This window comes from Myotis nattereri (assembly GCF_964212035.1).
Source record: "Myotis nattereri genome assembly, chromosome: 15".
Classification (NCBI taxonomy): domain Eukaryota; kingdom Metazoa; phylum Chordata; class Mammalia; order Chiroptera; family Vespertilionidae; genus Myotis; species Myotis nattereri.
In genome coordinates this window covers 11,339,020-11,361,749 of record NC_138090.1, presented here as the reverse complement: position 1 = coordinate 11,361,749, position 22,730 = coordinate 11,339,020, and the positions used below count along the sequence as shown (strand labels likewise).

The window sequence follows — 22,730 nt, the reverse complement described above, 5'->3', positions numbered from 1 at the left end:
GTGTTTCCACTCTTGGAATGTTCTTAATTCCCAAATTATTTTCTGCCAACCCTGGGTTGCTACATGGCTGCATTGTTTCAGGCTACGCTTATGTCAGTTTTACGATGGGAAAAAAAAACAACAAAAACCTAAAAGTTTTATCACTAGTGAGGTGATCTGCATGGTTGTCCAGGAAACTCTGGTGTTCTCACATGCCTTAAATGCTACCACCTCTTTTATTACCTGTCTTCTCAAATACCTGCGGTCAGACATTTATCTGTGTGTTTGTTTAATCCACAACTCTCATCTGAGCTTCATTGCTGAATGTATTGCCTACATCCCCAGTTTATCCTGACCCCTCCCCCCAAAACAACAGGTGTTTTTTAGGCTTCCGGGCTGTGCCAACGTCACCTCCATCATCAACCTTTTCTTCCTTACTTTTATGTGCGCAATAATACTCAGCTGCTCTTAACTCCCTGAAACATTACACCAAGACATATTGCTCTTTGGGGAGTTATGAGTATGTCACATTGTCCCATGCTTGGAGGATGCCACCTGTATTTTCAAGGAGATTATATTCCCATAGATGAGCCAACCCATTGCACAATCTGTGTCCCCTTTCTTATAAGAGTCTCATCCTAGATTGGAGCCACCACTTTTGCAGGAAATTGCTACTTTTTAAGAAAAACGACTTTATTAACTATGGCCAACAGTTAATGAAAACTCCCATGTTTTGAGCTATTATGAAACCTTAAAGCAAATGCAGCCTTATAATTATCATTTAATAGAGTATCTTTCTACTAGATCCTAAAAGTAATTACATATTGCAGTAACCCAAAAGGAGGAATCACTTTCCACATCCTATTACTAGCCCACGGAGCTACCAGATTTCTCGGCTGAGACCGTTTTCCATAGTAAACACGCGGCAACCAGGCGGTAATGGTTTACATCACACTGGGTAAAAGCATCAGTTCTTTCTCCTCGAGTGTTCACTTTCATTATGCCATGTAAATACTTGGGACTGTGCCTAAACTTGACATAAGCACAGGGTGTCTTTTTAAAACCTGGATTTATGGGGGTAGCATTCATTAATAAAATTATATACCTTTCAGGTATACAATTATATAATACATCATATGTATATTGTATTGTGTGTTCACCACCCCAAGTCAAGTCCCTTTCCTTACCATTTATCTCCTCTGTACCCTCTTCTACCGCCCCTCAACCCCTCCCCTGGTGGTCACCATACTGTTTTCTGTTCTATGAGTTGTTTTTTCCTTTGCTTAATCCCTTCACCTTTTCACCCTGTCGCCATCCCCCTGCCCTCTGATAGCTGTCAGTCCGATCTCTGTAGCTATGAGTCTGTTTCATTTGTTAGTTTATTTTGTTCATTAGGTTCCAGATATAAGTGAAATCATATGGTAGTTATCTTTCTTTAGAAATATAAGGGAGGAAGCCATCTTCATGCATACAAATCTTTTCATTCCTTTTATCTCGCTCCATTCTACAGCCCCAGCTTCGGAAGCAAGTCTGTAGGCAGACAATGGGGATAAAAATGTGCAACATTTAAGTCCCTCCTGGGCTGTTAATACCGAAAAGGGTGCTGTTTGGGCAGACGAAGAGCTGATCCGCCCAGGTTTTGAGATGCATTTACTTTGAAAATGTCAGACTCAATGGCATCTCTAAAAACACAAGAAACGTGGAATGGATAAGGAACAAGCCAAGCAAAAGAAATGCTGAGACTAGCCCCTCTCGTCTGTCTAGCGCTTCATGAATTTATAAAACCTTCCCACGGCCATTGTTTCACTTAATTTCTCAAACAGCCCCATGAGGTGGGCATGTTGAATATTTTTATCCCCATTTTCTAGGTGAGGCAAGGATATGGACAGCAAAAGCTTCAGAGGCTCAAGTTCATGCTGCCGATGAGTGAAATAATGGAAACGTTTGAGTAGTCGGAGGGTTCTCGCTTAGTGAGCCTAACACAGTGTATTACGGATATAAAGCTCATGTCTTTTCTAGTTCATTCTTTTTGCAAAACCTTTGTTTATCCTGTAGTCAAATAATCACAGTCTTCAGAAGAGGTAAAACCTGAAATTCAATGAATCAATCTAGGTTTCCAGGGAAAGTGTGAACCAAAGACAAACTGTACTTCGATTTCAATTTTAATCATAGCCATCGCCATTGTGGTAAAATAAATTTGCAAAGAGTTTTATAATTTTCTTCTATGGCCTAATTAATACTATTCCTTGAAGGAAAATTAGAAAATCCAAACAAGCGGAAATAAAAATTTAAATGATAACATAACTTGATGGTAATATAGTGTCCAGAATTAATCCTGATACTTTGTACACCCTTCCAGACTTGCCCTTGGCATATATTTTGATCTTTAAACAAGGCAGTCATAAAACACACATCCAGTTTTTCCCCACTTACTTATGTCAACATCTTCTTCTAAATAGCTTCCTAATTTCCACCTTAAGAATGTCTGATAACAGTTGACTACTGTTGCGTAAGTACATTTTTTTTCTTTGTTTTATATATATATAAATTATATGTATATATTTAATTTCAGAATGGAAGGGAGAGGGAGAGATAGAAACATCAATGATGAAAGAGAATATTGATCGGCTGCCTCCTGCACACCTCACACTGGGGACTGAGCCCACAACTCAGGCATGTGCCCTGAGCAGGAATCAAACCTTGACCTCCTGGTTCATAGGTCAACGCTCAACCACTGAGCCACACTGGCTGGATGCATTAGTACATTTTCACATACATTTGCCAAATATCTAATTATTCTTTTAGGCTAAATTTCTGGAGTGGAATGACTGGATCAAAAGCTTTTGATACTAGTAATTATTGACAAACTACCCACCAGAAATGTTTATAATACCAGAAATATTTATAATAACCTTTAGTAACGTAGGTGAGGTCCCATTTCCTCACCATCAAGCCAACTCTAGATATTATTTTTCTAAGTCATTGACAAATTGATAGGTGAAATATAATCACATTTTAAAATATCAATTTCTTTCATGATTAGTAAAGCTAGAAGTTTTAAATAAGTCTTGATATTTTTTTTTTCTTTGTAAAACTGCTATTCATGGCCTTCGCCCAGTTTTGGAATTGTACACGCATTGTTTAGTCTTTACTTGATTTGTGAAGTTCTTCGTCTCTTAATGCTATTGACATTTGAGCTGTGGAACCCATTTCATAGGTTTCCTCCACGTTTCAATGCCCTTCTGATTCTGAGCATGCTGTGTTCTGAAGTATAAATGGTGCACTTTTTACATCATTTTTCTCGGTTTAATATTATCCTTAGCAAGGCTTTCCTTATCTCAAATGGATATCAACATTCGCCTATTTTTCCTTCTTATCCATCATGCTCCCCATTTCCAGCGTTTATCATATGAAATAGACAACCCCCAATTGTTGCCCATTGCCTAAACATCACTTAAGAAATAATGTGTTATTTCTTAAAGGCTTTGAAATACCATCTTTATCGTCATCTCTGATTTTGGGGGTGGGGGCTTTCAATTCTTCCCATTCTCTCCACATACTCTAATGCTGTTATTATATTTCTCTTTAATGGTTGTATACATTTATATGTTAAAAGCTGATGTATATGTTCTCCATATTATTTTCATTTTAGTGCTCTTTCTTAAGTTTTGGTTTTTTTGTTCCTGTTGATATAATTTAAAATTAATGTGTTTTTTTTCTTATTTTATTTTATTTTTATTTATTTTTTTTATTTATTGCTTAAAGTATTACAAAGGGTATTACATATGTGTCCATTTTATCCCCCCACCCTAGACAGTCCCCTAGCCTCCCCTATCCCCCAATAAAAATTAATGTTAAGGTGCCTAAAAAGTACATTTGTGAATTTTATTGAGTTTATCTTAAATTTAAGAACTGAAAATTTAAAAGTATTCTTCTCATGTGGAAGCATGGTCTGACTTTCCATTGAATCAGTTCTTTCTTCATTTCCATCAGGGATGTTTTGTAGCTTCCTTCACTTTTGTTCTACACATTTCTTATTATGTGTATGTCTAGCTAATTTACATTTAGATACTCTTGTGAAGTGGATTTTTAACTTAAGTTTTCGAGTGACTATTTTTAATACTAACTACAGCTATTTTAATTAATTCATTGTTCTAAAGTGATACAACTTCTTCGCTGATTTTTTCTGGGTTTCCTAAGGAGACACCTATATAAAAATGTTATGAGAATTTGCTTCATTCTTTTTTTAGTATTTGGTTATTTTTTGGGCTAATTGGATAAATGTGCACTTTTACAATATGTGTTCAATAATAGCAATAATAATGGATATTCTCACTTTACTTGCTACTTAAATAGGAATATCAGTTCTAGAGTTTCACCATTTATAGTTAATATTTGTATGGTGGGGCATGTATGTCTGTGTGTGTTTTTAGGGAATTTCCTTTCCATTATTTTATTAAGAAATAAATGTCCAATTTTTATCACAACTTTGGATTCTAACCATAAGATAGTTTGATTTTGTCTTTTGACCTAAGGATTGGATAAACTAAATGGGAACATCCTAATATTGAAGCTAATATTTTTAATTTCTAAACCTCTTGTTTTAAACAATGATCATTTGATAAAGTAGCGAGGAAGGAGCAAGGGTTGAGATTAAATGTCTATCTTAACATTTTATCTCTAGAAAGGAATCAGTCTTAATATTAATACATGAATATTTAGCACATAATTAATCTCACTTTAAAAACTGTCAGTTATTACAGCACATTTCATTCATGGGCTGAGCTGCTATTCTGAGAGATAGAGGCCCTGGAACACAGAAAGCTGGCACAATTGGACCGCATCCCAGGTTCCCAGGACCCTGGGGCCGAGTGCTGCCCAATACAAAATAGATCTATCTCCACTAACGTTGAAGGCCTGTCAGACCATGGTGTTACTTGGCTACTATAACACTGCTTATTGATTTGAGCAGTAAAGGGAAATTTTAGGAGCTTGCCATAAGTTTCTATTATAATAAGAAGAATGCTTTAGGACTTTCAAGTCAACAAATTGAAAGTATAACCTTTTAGACAACTTGAAACACCTTCGCTGTCTCATTTGACCTTCTCCGCCCTTGATGGCTCTTCCACACTTAGTGCCACTGTGACTTCCATCAAAAGCTGGGTGTTCCCCTGTTCTTCTATTGAAATCTCTTCTTTCCATCCCTCCATAATCATGGACAAATGAGCTGTTCTCTTGTACTGTGGCCGGGAAGTGTCCTAGAAGTGAGCTTTAGCAGTGACAAGGACATAGTCCCTGATGCCAGGGAGTTCCCAAAGCCCACGGGGCTAAGTTAGTTATATTGTGAAAGTTTAGCTAATTTTGATAATGGCTATGAAGGACTTGTGCATAGAGGAGCCTGATGGTCATGGTGGCCCCCAAACAGGCCTGGTTGACTCCAGTCTTGCCACCACTTAAACCAGCCCTCACTAATAGACATACCTGAAAATGCCTCTCCAATTTAAAATTCCTCCTTGGCTCTCCATTTTCTATGCATTTTTAAAACAACTTTAATATATATTTATTGATTTCAGAGAGGAAGGTAGAGGGAGAGAGAGATAGAAACATCAATGATGAGAATCATTGATCGACTGCTTCCTGCACATCCCCTACCTGGAGATCAAGCTCACAACCGAGGCATGTGCCCTGACTGAGAATCAAACCACGACCTCCTGGTTCATAGGTCAACGCTCAACTACTCAGACAACTGGCCTGCCATCTCCTATGGATTTAACTGGCACTTTATAGCAAAGAATTATGTGATCTCCCTCCATCCAGTAAACTTGGCCTTTGCCTCTTCTCTTGCTACCTTGAACCTTAAGCTCCAGAAACTTCAGGCCACCTGTACTCTCCCCAATATGCCACACTCTCACCCATCCATGCTCTGCTCTGTGGAAATACGCTCCTCTGCCTATTCCTCTTCCATGTCTCACTGTCAACGAAGTCTCTTCTAGGTGAAGCTTGGCCAGGTGTCCCCACTCCCAGCTCATCTTACTAGTAGAGGCTTCCTTCTCTGTGCTCCTTAGTCTTACCACCCTGCATTCTAAACAATTGTTTCCCTGCCTGTTTCCCACTAGACTATGAGCTCGGTGGGGCATCATCCCAACATTAACAAAAGTGTGTTGACCAAATGCATGAGTTAAAGTCAAAGAGTGGATGGAAAAATGCCATGTCATGTGCTTCTGAAATTTCAGGGATTAGGCACTATTATGAAAGAAATGATTATGTCATGATATAAGCCTCAGGCTGAAAAAGACAACCTATCTTTTGATGTTGGAATGTTCCAAAGGAGTCGATGTCACATCACCCACCCCTCCACCCATGCATTTTCGATAATTCCATAAGGTTATGCTGGATATCCAGGGCTTGGGTACAGCGAGAGAAGACCTTCACATGAATGTATTTGGCAAGAATAGTCTCTAAGATGGGCCAGTTGCAGGTGGAATGAGCTCTGATATGTGATACATTCAAAGTTTCATTTGAACTTAAAAAAACACAAACATAACAAAAAGTTTGCATGAAAAGCAGATTTGGCTGAATAAGAAGACAGCCAAGATTCACCCCGATTGGATCATCAATTGGCAAGCGTCTTTTTCTTTTCTTTCTCTTTTACTATTTTTTGTCTTAACTAAGTACATTTCTTTTTTTATGAGCAGCACCAAATAACATTCGAATATGCCTCTGGTTTTCCACTTTCACTATTCGAAGATACCCAAGCAGATTTCTGTGGAACTTTTTCCCTCCTTTAATTGCTTTTGGCAGATCAAAATGGCAGATGTCTTTTAATGCCCTGCCATTTTCACTGTGTAAATAATTATGTTCCTTTCCTGCCTGAAATTCATTGCTGCAGTATGTCCAACGCAGAGCACAGTTTATCTGGGAACCCGCCCTCCCCATCCAGATGAAAAAAAAGCCATAGTTCTCCTTGATGGATCCCACACGTTACGCATTCAAGGCTTCCGCCTGTCACTGACTTAACTAACTCCTGGGATTTCTCAACTCACTAAAAGATCATAAATGTTTATATCCCACTGAATTCTTTAGAGGTTTTGAACCAAGAAACAGTTAGGTGGTATATTTCTTTCTCCTTCCCCATCACCAAGGAGAAAATGATCCCAAACACAAGTGGAGGGAGAATTGATTCTAAGGGATGTGATAAATTATAACAATGAAAAATCTATTATAACAATGAACAAACAGTGCACAGCACTTAAATAGCTTATACACACACACACACACATAAGCAAGTATTCCTACAGTGCTGTTTATTGTATCTCATAGGTTGCCCCTCCCTCGGTTTTAGAGTGATAATAAAAAGATCATGATCACCCCTCCCCAGTGGACTGCAGACCCTTGACTCGGTGGAAAGATATTACAGCCTTCAGTCTTGGGTCAAACACTTTTCTTCATGAGCACATTAAAACTAGCCTACAACTAGCTTTTTCTAGAATTTACCTCATTGCAGCATTTGCTTCATTGCAAAATATTGAGAAAATAGATTTCTTTTTGCCTCTTGCATGTTGGGGAGTGTGTGTGTGTGTGTGTGTGTGTGTGTGTGTGTGTGTTTCAGAAAATGCTGTGGGAGTAGGTGTTAAAGTGGGTCTCTCTGCCATACAATTCTTAGGTTTCTAGGATCCGCTCTTTTTCTGGGACCTGAGTCTACCTTGATCTTCCTACAGGTTATGAGGGGGGGGGGGTCCAAATAATTATATAACCATATTGGGGACATCAGGGGGAAATAAAAAGAACCAATGTAATTGATATGCTATGGTGTCAGGATTCTAGGGATGGCTGTGTGCTAACAAAAATATAGGGACATCTAGAGGAGTTTGATTCCTAGTTTTGTGTTTTCCATGTGATTGTGAGTAATTGCTTCCTTCTTGGTTTCTCAATTTCCCTTCCTATAAGTAAGGGTAATTATATTTTCTGCACACCGTTTCAAGAATTTTTTGTAGTAAGGTGTGCAGAAGTAACAAGGAATAGATTTGCACATATTAGCAGCTCAATAAATGTAGCCTAGTTGAATCTGACTCAACATAAACAATAGAAAAGAATAACGAGATAAACAATGAAGCTATTTAGCAGGAACACAATCCACAGTATAGACACAAGGCAGTGTTGATCAGGTTGGGTTCAGAAGTGAAATGGGAGGAGGTGGAAACTGGCATGAACTGCAGACTAAGGAATCGGTCAAATCTGACTGTGGAAAAGCCAGATTGATGCTGAGATGTGGGGGAAGGAATATAACCCAGCTGTTCATTCTGGTAGCACTCAGAACACTGCTAAATGGGCCAAGATGAGCAAGGAAGGCCCCTGCCCTCAAGGAGATTACTGTCTCATGAGGAGGATAGACATTCAAACAATCGCTGTAGACTGGAATGTGCAATTATGTGCTTTGACTACAGGTGGAGAGAGAGTTCATATGGTGTTCAGAAAGGAAAGGAAATAAACATATGCCCAAGCTATTATGCTCATCTTTAAGAATTAGTAACATCAAATATAAATAACACAAACTTTAAAAATATCATTTGAAATTTCTATTATTTCAGTTCCTCAGAATGAAGATGGCAAATACTGGCATCAAAAATTAAAAGTGATTTTTCAAACATCCCAACTCTGGGTATTAAAAAAAATATATCTAAAAATTAAACTTTCCAACCATGTCTTATGCCATTGCTTAGCATGTATACTTCCCACATTATTAAAGCTTAAAACTCCACTAAGACTTTTGGACACACCTTGTATGCATTTCACATGTGTGCTTATGCATGTGTTTCCCATAATGTCGATAGTGCTATTGCCATGTTTGTAGGGAAAGTAGAGAGGGCCCAGAGGAAAGAGATTAAATAATGATTATTCTGCTGGTGTGACTGGAGCCTGGGATCAAACCTGCAACCCAGGTACTTGCTCTTGATCAGGAATTGAACCTGCGACCCTTTGGTCCTCAAGCCAACACTCTAACCTCTTGCCACATGGGCCAGAGCTATATTTTCCCTTTTTAATGTCAATTGTATGTATCCCTCCATTGGGCCACATCGTCTTCATAATCGTTATATTTGCATCCCCGTTATTATCAGGAACCTTTACCCTGTGTTAGTGTAATACAGAGTGCACAGGCAAAGCCAGCATATGATTAGCAGCCCAGGTTGTAGACATACATTTTGAATCTTGAATTTATTTCCCATTAATAGAACACTGTAACTTGTGCATGACATCTACTAGTAATTAATGGCCTGTGTGCAAGTTTTTGCCTAAGTGGAGGGGGAAAAAATAGAACTGGTTATGTTCTTGTAGCCAAGGATGGGACATTGGGTGTCAAGATGAAAAAGTGGGGTGCTTGAGAAGCATTCTCTTACCTTGGGAATGCACTGCCCGGGACTGAAGAGCGCGGACGGTTTCCTTACCTGATGATGAGCCTTCTGTGTAGGCAGTGAGTTGCTTTCCAAGCTGTGCTGACATTTCCAGGAATTCACTTTGCTTTCATTGCCAATAAACCTCTCTTCCTCATTAGTCTACTGCAAAAAGGAGAGATTCGAGAAAAGGATTAATATTTACTGCACATTTCCAATAGTCGGGCACTGTGCTAAGTACTTTTGTGAAGGTAATCAAATTTAACCCTAAAATTATTACTTTCTTAGATGAGAATATAGAAATTCGAGGCATTTACTTAGTGTGTCTAAAGTAAAGCAATTAATTTGTAGGTGATTTAAGATTCAAACCCAGGTCTGTTTGACCCTAAATACTAAGAAATTTGCTCTTTGGAAACTTTATAAAGGAGAAGGCCCTAAGAAATCTCTTGGTGGAAATTGAACACTAAATACATTTGACGTTTTTGGCTTCATCTTATTAAATATGGAGTTAATTTGACATGTCCCTGAAAATGTGTCATCATGGAACCTCTTTTTTACCTTGGGTCACCCAGAAACCTTGCAAGCATGTATGTCCCAAGTGAGGGGACCCTCTTAAATACAGATTGAGAATGGCTGGCTCATTAAAATAATTTAGATGAAAGAGAATCTGTAGTCAAACCTAAAATGCAAGGTTGATTTCCAGAATAGGGGTTCTGTTATTATTGTTAGTGCATTTCTTTTTCCATTTGTTTTTCTAGATTTGTTTTTCATGAAGTGTCTGCCCATAGAGCAGCGGTTCTCAACCTGTGGGTCGCGACCCTTTGGGGGTTGAAAGACCCTTTCACAGGGGTTGCCTAAGACCATCGGAAAACACATATATAATTACATATTGTTTTTGTGATTAATCACTATGCTTTAATTATGTTCAATTTGTAACAATGAAATTGGGGGTCACCACAACATGAGGAACTGTATTAAAGGGTCGTGGCATTAGGAAGGTTGAGAACCACTGCCATAGAGGGAAAGATCAGTGGTCAGAGTGGACCACAAGAAAGACTCTCACAGGCCGCAGCACTGAATCCTCTGGAACGTCCCTCCCAAAAGAAAGCGCATCCTTCCATTGGTGCTGGAGCCACTTGGATCTAGAGGGGGACTATTTTATCTGCTCAAGCCACATGGAGCACCTAGGTGTCCAGCCAGGCTGGTGGAACACATTTCCTGACCCACATTCCCCCTTCGCTGCGTCTCCAACCCTGGAAGAATTCGGTCCTGGGTGATGATGTTTCTGGTAGGACCCCTGAGCCCACTGGAAGCACAGCATGGAGGATAACCACTGACTTTTCTGATATGATTTGGTTCCAATGACAATCCCACGCTTAAGGCATGCTTAATCTCAACCAGAGTCCTCAGTTTTTAAAATATGCTCTTTTTTTTTTTATTGATTTCAGAGAGGAAAGGAGAGAAAGAGAGAGAGAAGCATCAATGATGAGAGAGAACCATTGATCAGCTGCTTCCTGCACTTCCCTTAGAGGGATCGAGCTCCCAGCCCAGGCATGTGCCCTAACTGGGAGTCGAACCATGACTTCCTGGTTCATTAGTCGACGCTAAAACACTGAGCCACACCAGCCAGGCAAGGGTCCTCATTTTAAAGATGAACAAGGGAGGCTCTAGATGGGACAAAGGACTCCTTCTAAAGTGTATAATTTAGAACATGCCCAAGAAGAGAGCCTCAGCCCATTTATTTCCCACCTTTAGAGCTAATCTTAACATTCATATGTCACACATGTTTGACTAGAAGAGATTAAACAAGAGTTCTCAAGAGGCTACTGATCTGTCCCTCAGAGATTTAAATGCTCCAGTCAGCTGGGTACTTTGATGAGCTTCTGTGCCATCGTTTCAGTGAGTCTGAGAGGGCTCAGCTGTTCACAGTAAGAAGCGTCTTGAATTCACACACTGGTGTCCTGCTCAGATCCGTGGTTCCTATCCGTGTTTGAATTTCATTTACTTTCATGTGGAAGCCGGCCTGCTGGGATCCAGAGGGACAGTCTTGCGTGGATGGCACCCTGAAGAACAGATTTTAAATCACGGCCTCCACAGGTTTAAAGCGCCGAAAACACTCAGCTCACATTGCCTCCACACCAGCACCGTGGGTAACAGGGTGGGACCTCATAGATAAACTAAGTACACTAGAGGTGTCACCCATATCGGAGAGGTACCTTTAACCAGGCAATTTTACTATTGTGCGTCCCTTCTTAAATTTTTAATGTTTATTCATGATGTTGTTAGTGACATTTCAGATCATTAAAATGGGGGGTAGATATTATAACTTAATTTGCAAAAGTCTCACTGAACTCCAAAGAATTTATGAGAAGGAAAAAAAATAACATATTTTGAAACAATTTATTATAGATATGGAAATGCTTTTCTAATCGTTAAGCATAGAATAGTGGTATACCCTAAAGTAGATAGGTCAAAATAGCCAGGAAACTGGGTTTACAGTTAACATTTTATTTGACCTGTTTATTTTAATTTTTCATGATTTTCCACAGTATATATAATTTTTCTCCAGAGATAAGAGCCATGGATGTCAATCACACAAAATTCAGAAACTATAGAGACAAGGGCTAGCTCTTCGGCCCTGCCTTGATTGAAATGTTGGCAGTGAAGGGCAGAGACCTGTCATGACAAGGCTTGCGAACAGCTGAGCACACATCTTACCTTCTGTGCTACCTCGAGTATCTGCTCATCCCTAAATGTGTATATTCTCTCACCGAGTATGTGTTACATTTCCTTTCACCTAAAATATATCAAAGCAATTTTGAGATTCTAAGATATTTTTTCCTATGACAAGAGGGAATTCATAGTACTGTCAATCCATTGAGAGCCTGCTAGCTATTGGGCCATTGTGTCAGTGATAATATTCATGTTGCTATAAATTTCTGATTCTTAACTCACAAAGGGAGGCAGGCCACACCGAGGAGCTATGTGTGTGTGTGTGTGTGTGTAATTTGATGGAGCATATTTCAAACTTCAACTGTCTTATCATACCAGTGTCTTCCCTCCCACCCACCCCCCCTCCCGCCCCCCCAGAGCATACAGCCTGGGAAACATATTTTTGGGATGTAGAGAGATGCAGAGAAAATGATGAGGAAGCATTTGGGGGCATAGGTTACAAAAGATTGAGAAACATGAAAGCTCACATCTGGAATTTGGGTCAAACCTTTCCCAGAACGGTTACATCATTTGTTCAGCAAAGATTGATTGGATGTCTGCTGTGTGTCCAGCACTGGAGAGGCTGAGATGAATCAGATAAAATCCCCTATTCTCCCAGAAGTTCATAGTCTAGGAGATGTCAAATAATGACAGAGCAGCGGGATACCAATTTTTGCAGGAATACACAGTGTTATGGGTCACAAAGGAGGTGAGGGGAGAGGTCTAGAAAGGCCTCCCCAAAGAGATGGCTTTGGGATTCAATTTGGAGGCCTGAGGAGTTCACCTGCCTGGGTCAAAGGAATGGCTGGCGCGTAGGGGGCATTAGAGCAGCAAAGAGATCAGGAGGCCAAGGAAGAGTGCTGCGCCTGGAGGCAGTGACTTCAGCGTGCTAGGCTGATCAGGAGGTGGGGGAGGGGCTGGATGTGAGCCCAGAAGGCAGGACCAGGTCCAGATTCAGGCACTTCCTGGTGGCTGACTGTGTACATGAGGGCTGTGCCGTGTGGGCAACAGAGAAAAGCTGGAATCATTTTAAGCAGGAGGGGTGGCGTGTTCAATTGGGTGCCTGATGGTGCTTGACTTTTCAAAGAAACTAGAACCCTGCTGCTGGGTTTTATAAAGCATTTCCTCTTGCAGAAGCATTTTCCTTTAGGACTCATGATTGAGTTCATAGTTTGGGCAAGGTTGGAGAGTGGACAGGGAATCTCTGAGAAACACACGAACAAAAACACAAAAACTGGCCAAAGGCTTGTCATGAAGGAGGGAAAGTGCAAAGAAGGAAAAGAAGGGTTTTTTGTTTTGTTTTTCATACTCACTTAAGTATTTATTTACATCCTGCACTAACATAGACTATGTGGTGGAAGCTCACACTTGCTTGTATTTGAGGAAAAGGACAACACCCGACTAAAAAAGGGTGTGGTTATCTTGCCAATGAAAGAGCCGAGTTCTGAATTTTGTTCCAAAACTGCAGAGGTTATTCTGTGCTTCTATCACAGCAAATGACTGCAGCGTCTAGACTACAGAACAGGAGGGGAAAACTGTTAACCTTGGCCATGAGAGGAGCCCCCTCTGATCCGACAGGCTGTGATGCAAATGGCCCGGTTCCGAGAGCTCACCCTGTCTCCCCTCTTCCCACAGATAACACCGCGGGGGTATATGCCCGGCATGGGGGCTTCAGTCGGCAGAAGCAGGATCTGTACCTCCTTCCCATCGTGATCAGCGATGGTGGCATCCCACCCATGAGTAGCACCAACACCCTCACCATCAGGGTCTGCGGGTGCGACGTGAACGGGGCGCTGCTCTCCTGCAACGCTGAGGCCTACATCCTGAATGCCGGCCTGAGCACAGGCGCGCTCATCGCCATCCTGGCCTGCATCGTCATTCTCCTGGGTAAGGGCTCCCCTGGCACCTGCAGGGAGGGCCTTCCTAGATGCCCATCCTTGAAACACAAATATTTCTGAGGCCAGGCTGGATGCTAGAACTAGGCTGTGTGCTGTGGGTGAAATCTGAGACAGAGGCAGTTCCTGCTCCTGCATTTTATGGAATGTGTGTGGGAGGGGAGGGGGTGGAGGAGGGGGAGGCAAATTAACAAGCAGTTAGAGCAATGTTGGGGGAAGGCTGATAAGCAACTTGCCAGCCACCCCAGGACTGAATAGTAGAAGCCACCTGGGGGTACCATGGGGTCACCAGAGAAGGTTTTGCAGGAACTGAATCTGGGCAGAGACCTCGTATATGAGTAATGCTTTGCCGTGCAAGAGGAAGGAGAAGGATTAGAGACAAAAAGAATAATCATGAGGCAAAAGACAGTGTGTGAAGGACTCGAGGAACTGGAGGAAGGTCGAAGGTCCCCTGCCTGAAACTGGGTCTTGATTCCCCCTCTGATTAGCATATGTAATATCTGGGGTGTGCCTGGGCTTAAGGGGACCCTGAGAACGCTTTCTGCCCTGGCAAGCTGGGCTAGGGACCCCCTCTTCTGCTCTCTCCTCACATCTGTGGGTTCCTCTGTGATAACAGGAATGTACTGAGGCTCATACCATGGTTGGGCCTCAGGAAGAGTAGATCAGTCCCCCCAGCCTCTCAGAACCTGTAAGTGACAAAAGTCAAGATTCAAATGCAAGCATGTCTGACACCACGTTTATGCTTTTCTACAATGTGTAGTTCACCGCTGAATGAATGAATGGGGTTCAGTTACATAGGGGAGAATGGGTGCGCTCAGTTCCACAGAGAGTTCCTGACGATGGTCTGGGTACCAGGCCCCATGTCTGGCCCTCGGGGGAGGGAGGGTGAAGAGAAGACCTAGACAAGATCTCAGTGATGGGTAAGTTCATCGTCTATCGAGGAAAATACGCCCGAACAGATAAACTACAGAGGCACCTAGGGCGGTGAACCAAAGATGTTGGGGGCACAAGAATAGAAAGTGCCTGACCTTGACTGGGAAGGTCAAAAGGTCAGAGACAGAGACATCTTACTGGTCAGGTCCTGAAAGAGTTTCCCAGTAGGTAAAAGAGGCTGGGATGGATGCGATTGCAAGCAAAACACGGAAGAGCTCTAAGAAATGCACAGGCTACCTGGGGAGCCAGGGCTGTGTACCACATGATAGAGATGATGATGATGATGGTGAGAACAGGGACAGGTCAGTGCAAGAAGCAGGTGCTAAGGGCTCTATCTGGTGCCAGGATGAAGGATAAGACAGAATCAGGCAAGCAAAGCGAGTGAGAGGAAGTGGTCTGGGCAAAAGTGTTGTCAAGAACAAGGCAGAGAGGAAGGACACTGCTCGGTGAGCGCTGGAGGCCGGGTACGGTCTGGGCAGGTGCAAGCACTCATCCCTGGATCTCACAGTGATGAGGGACCCAGAGGGGCTCTCAGACCGCCTGCCACATTCAGCCACCAACATCTTCTCCAGCGTTGCTGAGTATGCGGGGAGCGTCCTAATGGAACAGTGGAGAGGCCCCCTGGGGGGATGCGACAGATAAAGAGTGAAGCCTTGCCCGAACTTCCCCTGGAAGCAGCTCTGCCCACTCGCCATGTTGCCTGAGCTTAGTGGGATCCCTTCTTTCACCTGAGTTCAAGCCGATGCTCTTTCCCTCCATTCAATGAAATAGGAAAAGACTTGTCTTCCGGGGTCTTTATGAACGTTCCCTCCTCTGTACGGTGGTTTGAAGATATGGTACCATTTCTCATGAAGAGACAGTAGGTCCAGGCTGGCCTCACCCCCAGAGCTCTGGGCGGGAGCAGGGCAGCGCCTCCCATAGAAAGGGAGGCCTGAGCCCTATGAACAGGCACGTCCGTAACCTAGAGAGGCAGCTGTCTCCCTTTGCCTCAGCCACGTTTAAGAGGCTGCAGATCACATAGTTAGAACCCTCCCACTTCTTAGGACGATGACTTCTAAGTACTGTCTGACTCATTTGTAAAAAGCTCAAAATAGCTCTGCTTGCCGGTTTGTTTGGATATCATGTTGTCCTGGCAGCGTTCTGCAGAGGGAGAGCGGGTGGTGGGCACGTAGCACATCTGTGTGGGTTCTAGGTAAAGCTCTCCTTTCATAGACGGGTTCCCGGTTCTGTGATTTGCGGGAAGTAGCGTTCCCCCCAGGCAGGGAACCCAGGAATACTGGGCTGCACCTGTTCTCACTTGCCTTCTCCTCCCTTGTAGTCATCGTGGTGTTGTTTGTGACCCTGAGGAGGCAGAAGAAAGAGCCGCTCATCGTCTTTGAGGAAGAAGACGTCCGGGAGAACATCATCACCTACGACGATGAAGGGGGAGGGGAGGAAGACACGGAGGCCTTTGATATCGCCACCCTCCAGAATCCCGATGGCATCAACGGGTTTATCCCGCGCAAAGACATCAAGCCCGAGTACCAGTACATGCCTAGACCCGGGCTCCGGCCAGCGCCCAACAGCGTGGATGTGGACGACTTCATCAACACGAGAATACAGGAGGCGGACAATGACCCCACCGCCCCGCCCTATGACTCCATCCAAATCTATGGCTACGAAGGCCGGGGCTCAGTGGCCGGGTCCCTGAGCTCCCTGGAGTCGGCCACCACAGATTCAGACTTGGACTATGACTACCTACAGAACTGGGGACCTCGTTTTAAGAAACTAGCGGACTTGTACGGTTCCAAAGACACTTTTGACGACGACTCTTAACAATAACGATACAAATTTGGCCTTAAGAACTGTGTCTGGCGTTCTGGAGAACCTAGAAGATATGGAAACAGGTATTTTTTTAAATCCAGGAAAGGCTCATTTGAAACTTAGCAACATTTTACAGAGAGGATACGTTTAATAAAGCCGAAAGGACATCAAAGTGGTAAATACTGTGAAGTACCTTTTCTCACACACAAAAAAAGGCAAAGATTGAAGTTGTTTATCAGCTTCGACGGAGGGAAACCACTTGGCGTATGGAATATTTAAGCGAAGGAGAAACCTAACGGTGAACTTGCAATGAAGGGAAATCGTGTATGTGTTATGAACATCTAAGTCCTTCTTTCTTCTTTTTCTTCCTTTTTTTTTTTATTTGTCAAAGAAGCTTCCACAAAATTAGAAAGGACAACAGTTCTGAGCTGTAATTTCGCCTTAAACTATGGACACTCTATACGTAGTGCATTTTTAAACTTGAAATATATACTATTCAGCCAGCTTAAACCCATACAATGTATGTACAATACAATGTACAATTATGTCTCTTGAGCATCAATCTTGTTACTGCTGATTCTTGTAAATCTTTTTGCTTCTACTTTCATCTTAAACTAATACGTGCCAGATATAACTGTCTTGTTTCAGTGAGAGGCGCCCTATTTCTATGTCATTTTTAATGTATCTATTTGTACAATTTTAAAGTTCTTATTTTTAGTATACATACAAATATCAGTATTCTGACATGTAAGAAATGTTACGGCATCACACTTATATTTTATGAACATTGTACTGTTGCTTTAATATGAGCTTCAATATAAGAAGCAACCTTTGAAATAAAAAAAAAGATTCTTTTTTAATTCTGGGTTTGATTCTTAACGTTGGAAAAATTAAGTATTTCTAATGACCCCTTTATATTTCTAATTCAAGATATTGTAATCTTTCAATACCCTATTTATGATCTGTTCGAGTCCACTGCTTTTAAACTGTTTATTTAAAATCAAATGTGTTTTGCAAGTGTGTTTTCGGATAAGATTTTGTAACATCGTGCATAGCTTTGTTTGTACAATCTCAGTGTTAGCTTCCTGGCTTCTCTCTTCGCACACATCTTCTGAAAAAGGAGGATGCTAAAGATCTAGGTCAGTCTATGACTTTGCAATACTTGTTAAATCATATGCATTTATCTTGTATATCAGTAATTCGATAGTTCCAAGAGATGAATCTGTGAGAGGAAATGAGATGATCAGAACTCTAAAGTTCAAGATGTAGATTTTTAAAAATATATATTTTTATTGGTTTCAGAGAGGAAGAGAGAGGGAGAGATGGAAACATCAATGAGAGAGAATCATTGATCAGCTCCCTCCTGCATGCTCCCTACTGGGGATCGAGCCCGCAACCCGGGCGTGTGCCTGACAGGGAATCGAACCGTGACCCCTTGGTTCATAGGTTGACACTCAACCACTGAGCCACGCTGGCCAGGCCAAGATGTAGGTTTTATGCCCCAACCTAGCATTTTGGGAGTGGGGGTGAGAAGAGTCAAAAATATAAATTTGCCACGAGTAGTTATCAGATCTCCAATGTTATTCTATGTTCCCTTCCTTTGATCTTGCCAGGCTATCATCATGCCTCTGATGGTTAAAACTGCTCACTTCTCCTCTTAATTTTAGCTTCTCTTAAAATACAATGGTGTTTTACATTTTGTCAAAGAAAGAGCAATTCATTTCCAAACCTTTGTTTTAAAATGGGCTTTGGGCCATGGGCTCAGAATGAGGGCAGGGACCCTGATGGGTTCTGAGGGTCGGTGCCATTTGATGTGTGAGTTTGCCTACCGTCTCCTGCAGTCCCATCCAGCTGCCCGGGGACGGAGACATCTGTGAAAGACATTGCACCTGCCAGGTGGGCCACAGGTCAGAAACACAGCAATACTAGGGGGGAAAACAAATGAAGTAACGTTGCAAGGGCTTCCTCGCTTCCCCCCCTGGACATGGGGCACATGCTTGCTCTTGGATTGCAGACAATTTTTAGGCTAATTTTTTTTCTTCTTTTTACTATTGTGAAAATTTCTTTGTGGCATTTCTTGGAATCTTATTACGTACTATTTTTATGACTGAGTCGAAATCCATACAAAGAGAAACGTTTCCATGAACTTGCACACTCCCATCTTCCTTTGCATTTAAATCAAGTTGTCTGAACGCGTCAGTGGAATAAATTCTGTGGACAATGTCACTTTGGAATCTTTCATTTCGGCGGAGGTTTGCACATTCTCACTACTTCCATAATTGACGGTTTTTTTCATTTTTTATATAGTTTTTATAATCCAAAGAATATTTTGCTAGATTTGCACAGCTCGCCAATTGAATTTGAAACGAAGAAATCACTCACCAGGAGTATGAGTAACACTTAAACACGGATGCCGCTCTGAGTAACCCTGTCACCATGGGCGATCTTCTTTTCTACAAATGTATTTGGATTCGATTTGACAAGTCTGTTTTCACGTTTTTATGTTTAAGGCTTTATTTTTTTTTAAAGGCTGTCTTCCTTTCAATAGTTAAAATACTTGTTTTTCTTTTTCTCTTCCCTTTTTTTACTTTAAGCCTCTATTGTTTGTAGAACCGTCTCAGAAGCTTGGAAATAAAGTGTCTTTTCCGGCGTGAGGAGTCCTTTCTCATTTGGAACCTATTGCCTTAAAAGCAGCCTTAATTTCCTGGGTCTCCCTCATTTCACTGCTTTCTGACATCGATTCCGCTAACGGAAGGGGCACTGCCCTGTTCTCTGTCTTTGCCCTTGGGCAGTGGGTATTGCTTACATTCATCATTCATTCATTTATTCTTTTCATCAACATTTATATATGTTTTTAAAATATGTTTTTATTGATTTCAGAGAGGAAGGGAGAGGGAGAGAGAGATAGAAACATCAATGATTGAGAGAGAATTACTGATCGGCTGCCTCCTGCACGCCCCCTACAGAGGATTGAGCCCAAAACCCAGACATGTGCTCTGACCAGGAATCGAACCGTGACCTCCTGATTCATAGGCCGATGCTCAACCACTGAGCCACGTCGTCTGGGCCTTATCTTCCATAACCTGTGCTGGTTAAAAGATGCAGAATGAATCTTGCTACCTTCCTTGACATCTTTCAATCTCCCCAATTCTATTCCAAAATATCTATCCGCGTGTCTTATGGTCTCCCACTTACTTCTATGCTTACCCACCTCCCCAGACAATGTAACTGGGTATTTCCTCTTCTTCAGGAATGAGGGGAAAAATGAATAAAAGATATAATGGGAGGTGGTGAGATTTGGACCGTGAATGGAGGGCAGGCCAAGTGCTGCAGGTCCTAGATAGATCTTGTGTGTAGCTAACTTGTAATTTATAGGCCATTTGTCCTGGGAATGGTGGTGACACAGGAGAGCAGATGATCTGCATCACTTGGAGAAATTTACTGAACATACACGATCCTGGTGCCCAGAGAGTATGGCTGTGTGTGGCAGGCGGGACCAGGCAGCAGTGTTCAGAATTGCTCTGGGGTCATTGTGCCACATCCGTCCCCTCCTGAGAGAGGGCAGGACACTGAGGGACAAGTCGGGATCCCTGAGTAGAGGAGCAGTCACGTCCACCTGGCAGGCAGTGTGGAGGACGGGTTAGGAGCATATCAACCTAGAGGCATGCCGGGAGGGGCTAAATGAAAGTCAAATGCAGTACACGGAGGGTTTAACATAATCCAGGAAGCTGAGGATGGGAAAGAGGCAGAGCTTCTCTGCTCTGGCACTGCCACCAGCGGGTCTAGACCTTCCTCATCTCTGACCTGGAAACCCACAGCCGCCTCACAGCCTCCGTCTACCTCCAACTTCTTTTCCCAAAGAAGCCAGAGCAATGGGAACACACCACACAGATCACAACTGAAATCTTTTCACTAGCTTCCCCAAGTCTTTGCACAAATTCCGATCCCCTTACTTCACTGCTGTCCATGTCCAGGGCCCTGCAAACATCTCCAAGGTCACCTTACTCCAGCCTCCTCTCGGTGCACTGTGCTCAGCCTCGCCAGCCACCCATCAGGTCCTCCTGCAGATAAAATGCGCCCCCTTTTCCTTCTGAAGCAAGTCACCCTTTGTTGATTTCTTTTGCATCAATTACAACGCTTTAAACTTTGCTCATTGGTTTCTCCCGTGTCTGTGGGTCTCTCAGCGCCACCAGAATGTAAGCTTCAAGAGGCAAGGCTGGGCTTTCCCCCTCCCACAGTACCTGGCACGCTTCCTCTCCAACGTGGGCCGGGCACAGTGCCTCCCGCAAAGCAGGGTGGCGAGGAGAAGAAAGGCCGTTCTGCCATCCACGGGGTAGTGACCAGAGACTACACTGTCAACAGTCACAGGTGCATCCAGGGAGTGGGTTTCAAATAGCGTGCCCCTCGGGCACACAGAGAGATGTGGAAATTTGCCCTGAAGGAGATGGGAACTCCAGACATCCACTTTGACACGGTTCAACAAAGCTGCCTGGGCCAAAGGAATAAGGACTGCCCCATACTGTATCCCAGTGTGGTTATCAGAAAATGTAATGAGGAGGAAGATTCACCAAACAAGCTCCAAACGTTGGTCACCTGTGTCCCTGTCACGCTTTCAAAATCTACAAACAGTTCATGTGGATGAGAACTAACTGCCGATTGTCGAATAAAGCTATAAAATGGCAAAAAAAGAAAAAAAAGGAAAAGAAAAAAGAAAAACAAGAGGCAGGGATCTCGTCTCATCCTATGCCCAGTTCATTGCCTGGTGCCTGAAATATAACAGGCATACAATCGATGCTTCTTGAATGAATGAGGGCACATTTATCCGGATCTGATGACTGGTCAGAGAATGCCAGTGTAATTTTAAGCTTCCTTACCTGGGAAATTGAGGGGATTGTCATCTTGGTACCTGGGATTCTGAATTTTAAAGGAGAAGTGGGTTTAAGGAAAGGAAGTTGAATTAAGATTTGGTTGGACATGTAGATTGGAGATGCTTGTGTACTGGATGGAATGGTCTAGCAACTAACCAGAAATATGGACAAGCTGCTCGCTCACTGCAGATGGAGGGCTGGGCAGGTGAGTAGCAGTCACCAGATGGTGGTTGAAGTCTCAGGAGTGACTGTGTTTCTATTGGGTTGGCTGCTCACTCCCAACTTTAAAGGGGTGTTTCAGTGGTGAGGTGAATCCCTCTGGTGTTGAAGAGTAATGCTGACGTGTGTTCAGTGAGTGAGACTTCTTCCAGCTCATACTGCGTGGGAGAGAGTGTCCTAGATACAAAACACTGACCTCATTCCTTTGAGAAGACAGAGTACATGCTACAGTCCCCACGTTACCCTAGGAAACTGTAGACCAGAGAGGCTCAGCATCTCTCCAGGGCATGCACAGGATCCAAACTTTACAATCAGTTCACAGTCTCATTCCTCTCTCCTGAGCCAACAAGAGAGTACAACTCCGCACATGGTAGTTTAGTTTCATTGGACTGTTGATCAACAGTTTCCTACCACCCAAAAAGTAATTTATTTTAAAGAAAACTAATTATCTGATCAATGAATTCACTTACATAGGCTATAATATGTAGCACAATATTGGCAAGGCAACAGGTAACATGATTTTTAAATGTCTTACTAAAAAAATAATAAATTCATAAGATTATGAATTATATTTTAATTAGATAGAAACTATGCATCAAATGGCATTTGAAATTTGGATCAGCTTTGTGAACCCTGAGATGAAAGATTCATTTAATGTGAACCTCAAGAAAGAATTAATTTGCTGAGATGAACTCCCCTGGGTGAATCGAGGGCACAACTTTATGAATAAGAGTCTAGTGGCCATGTGCTGATGGGGGGCTCCTCCCCTGCTCTGTATATTGGGAAGAACCTCAGATTGAACTCAGCTTTCAATGCTATGCCCGGATTATTCCCACAGTATGAATCAACCACTACCGGAAAACCTAGGTTTCATCTTTCTACCAACAGAATGAGACCTGCCCCGCCCAATCAGAACTACACAGACCACATCC

The 22,730-nt window shown here is 42.6% G+C and overlaps 1 protein-coding gene across 1 annotated transcript in view; it reads left to right on the top strand.

Moving 5' to 3' along the window:
• Positions 1–19,361, top strand: part of CDH11 (cadherin 11) — a 47,516-nt gene extending 28,155 nt beyond the window's left edge. The window contains exons 10-11 of the mRNA XM_081107030.1: positions 13,716–13,967; positions 16,227–19,361. Coding sequence (XP_080963156.1) covers positions 13,716–13,967; positions 16,227–16,723 — 749 coding nt within the window. The 3' untranslated portion in view covers positions 16,724–19,361. The remainder of the gene's footprint in view (positions 1–13,715; positions 13,968–16,226) is intronic.
• Positions 19,362–22,730: the final 3,369 nt, after the last annotated feature.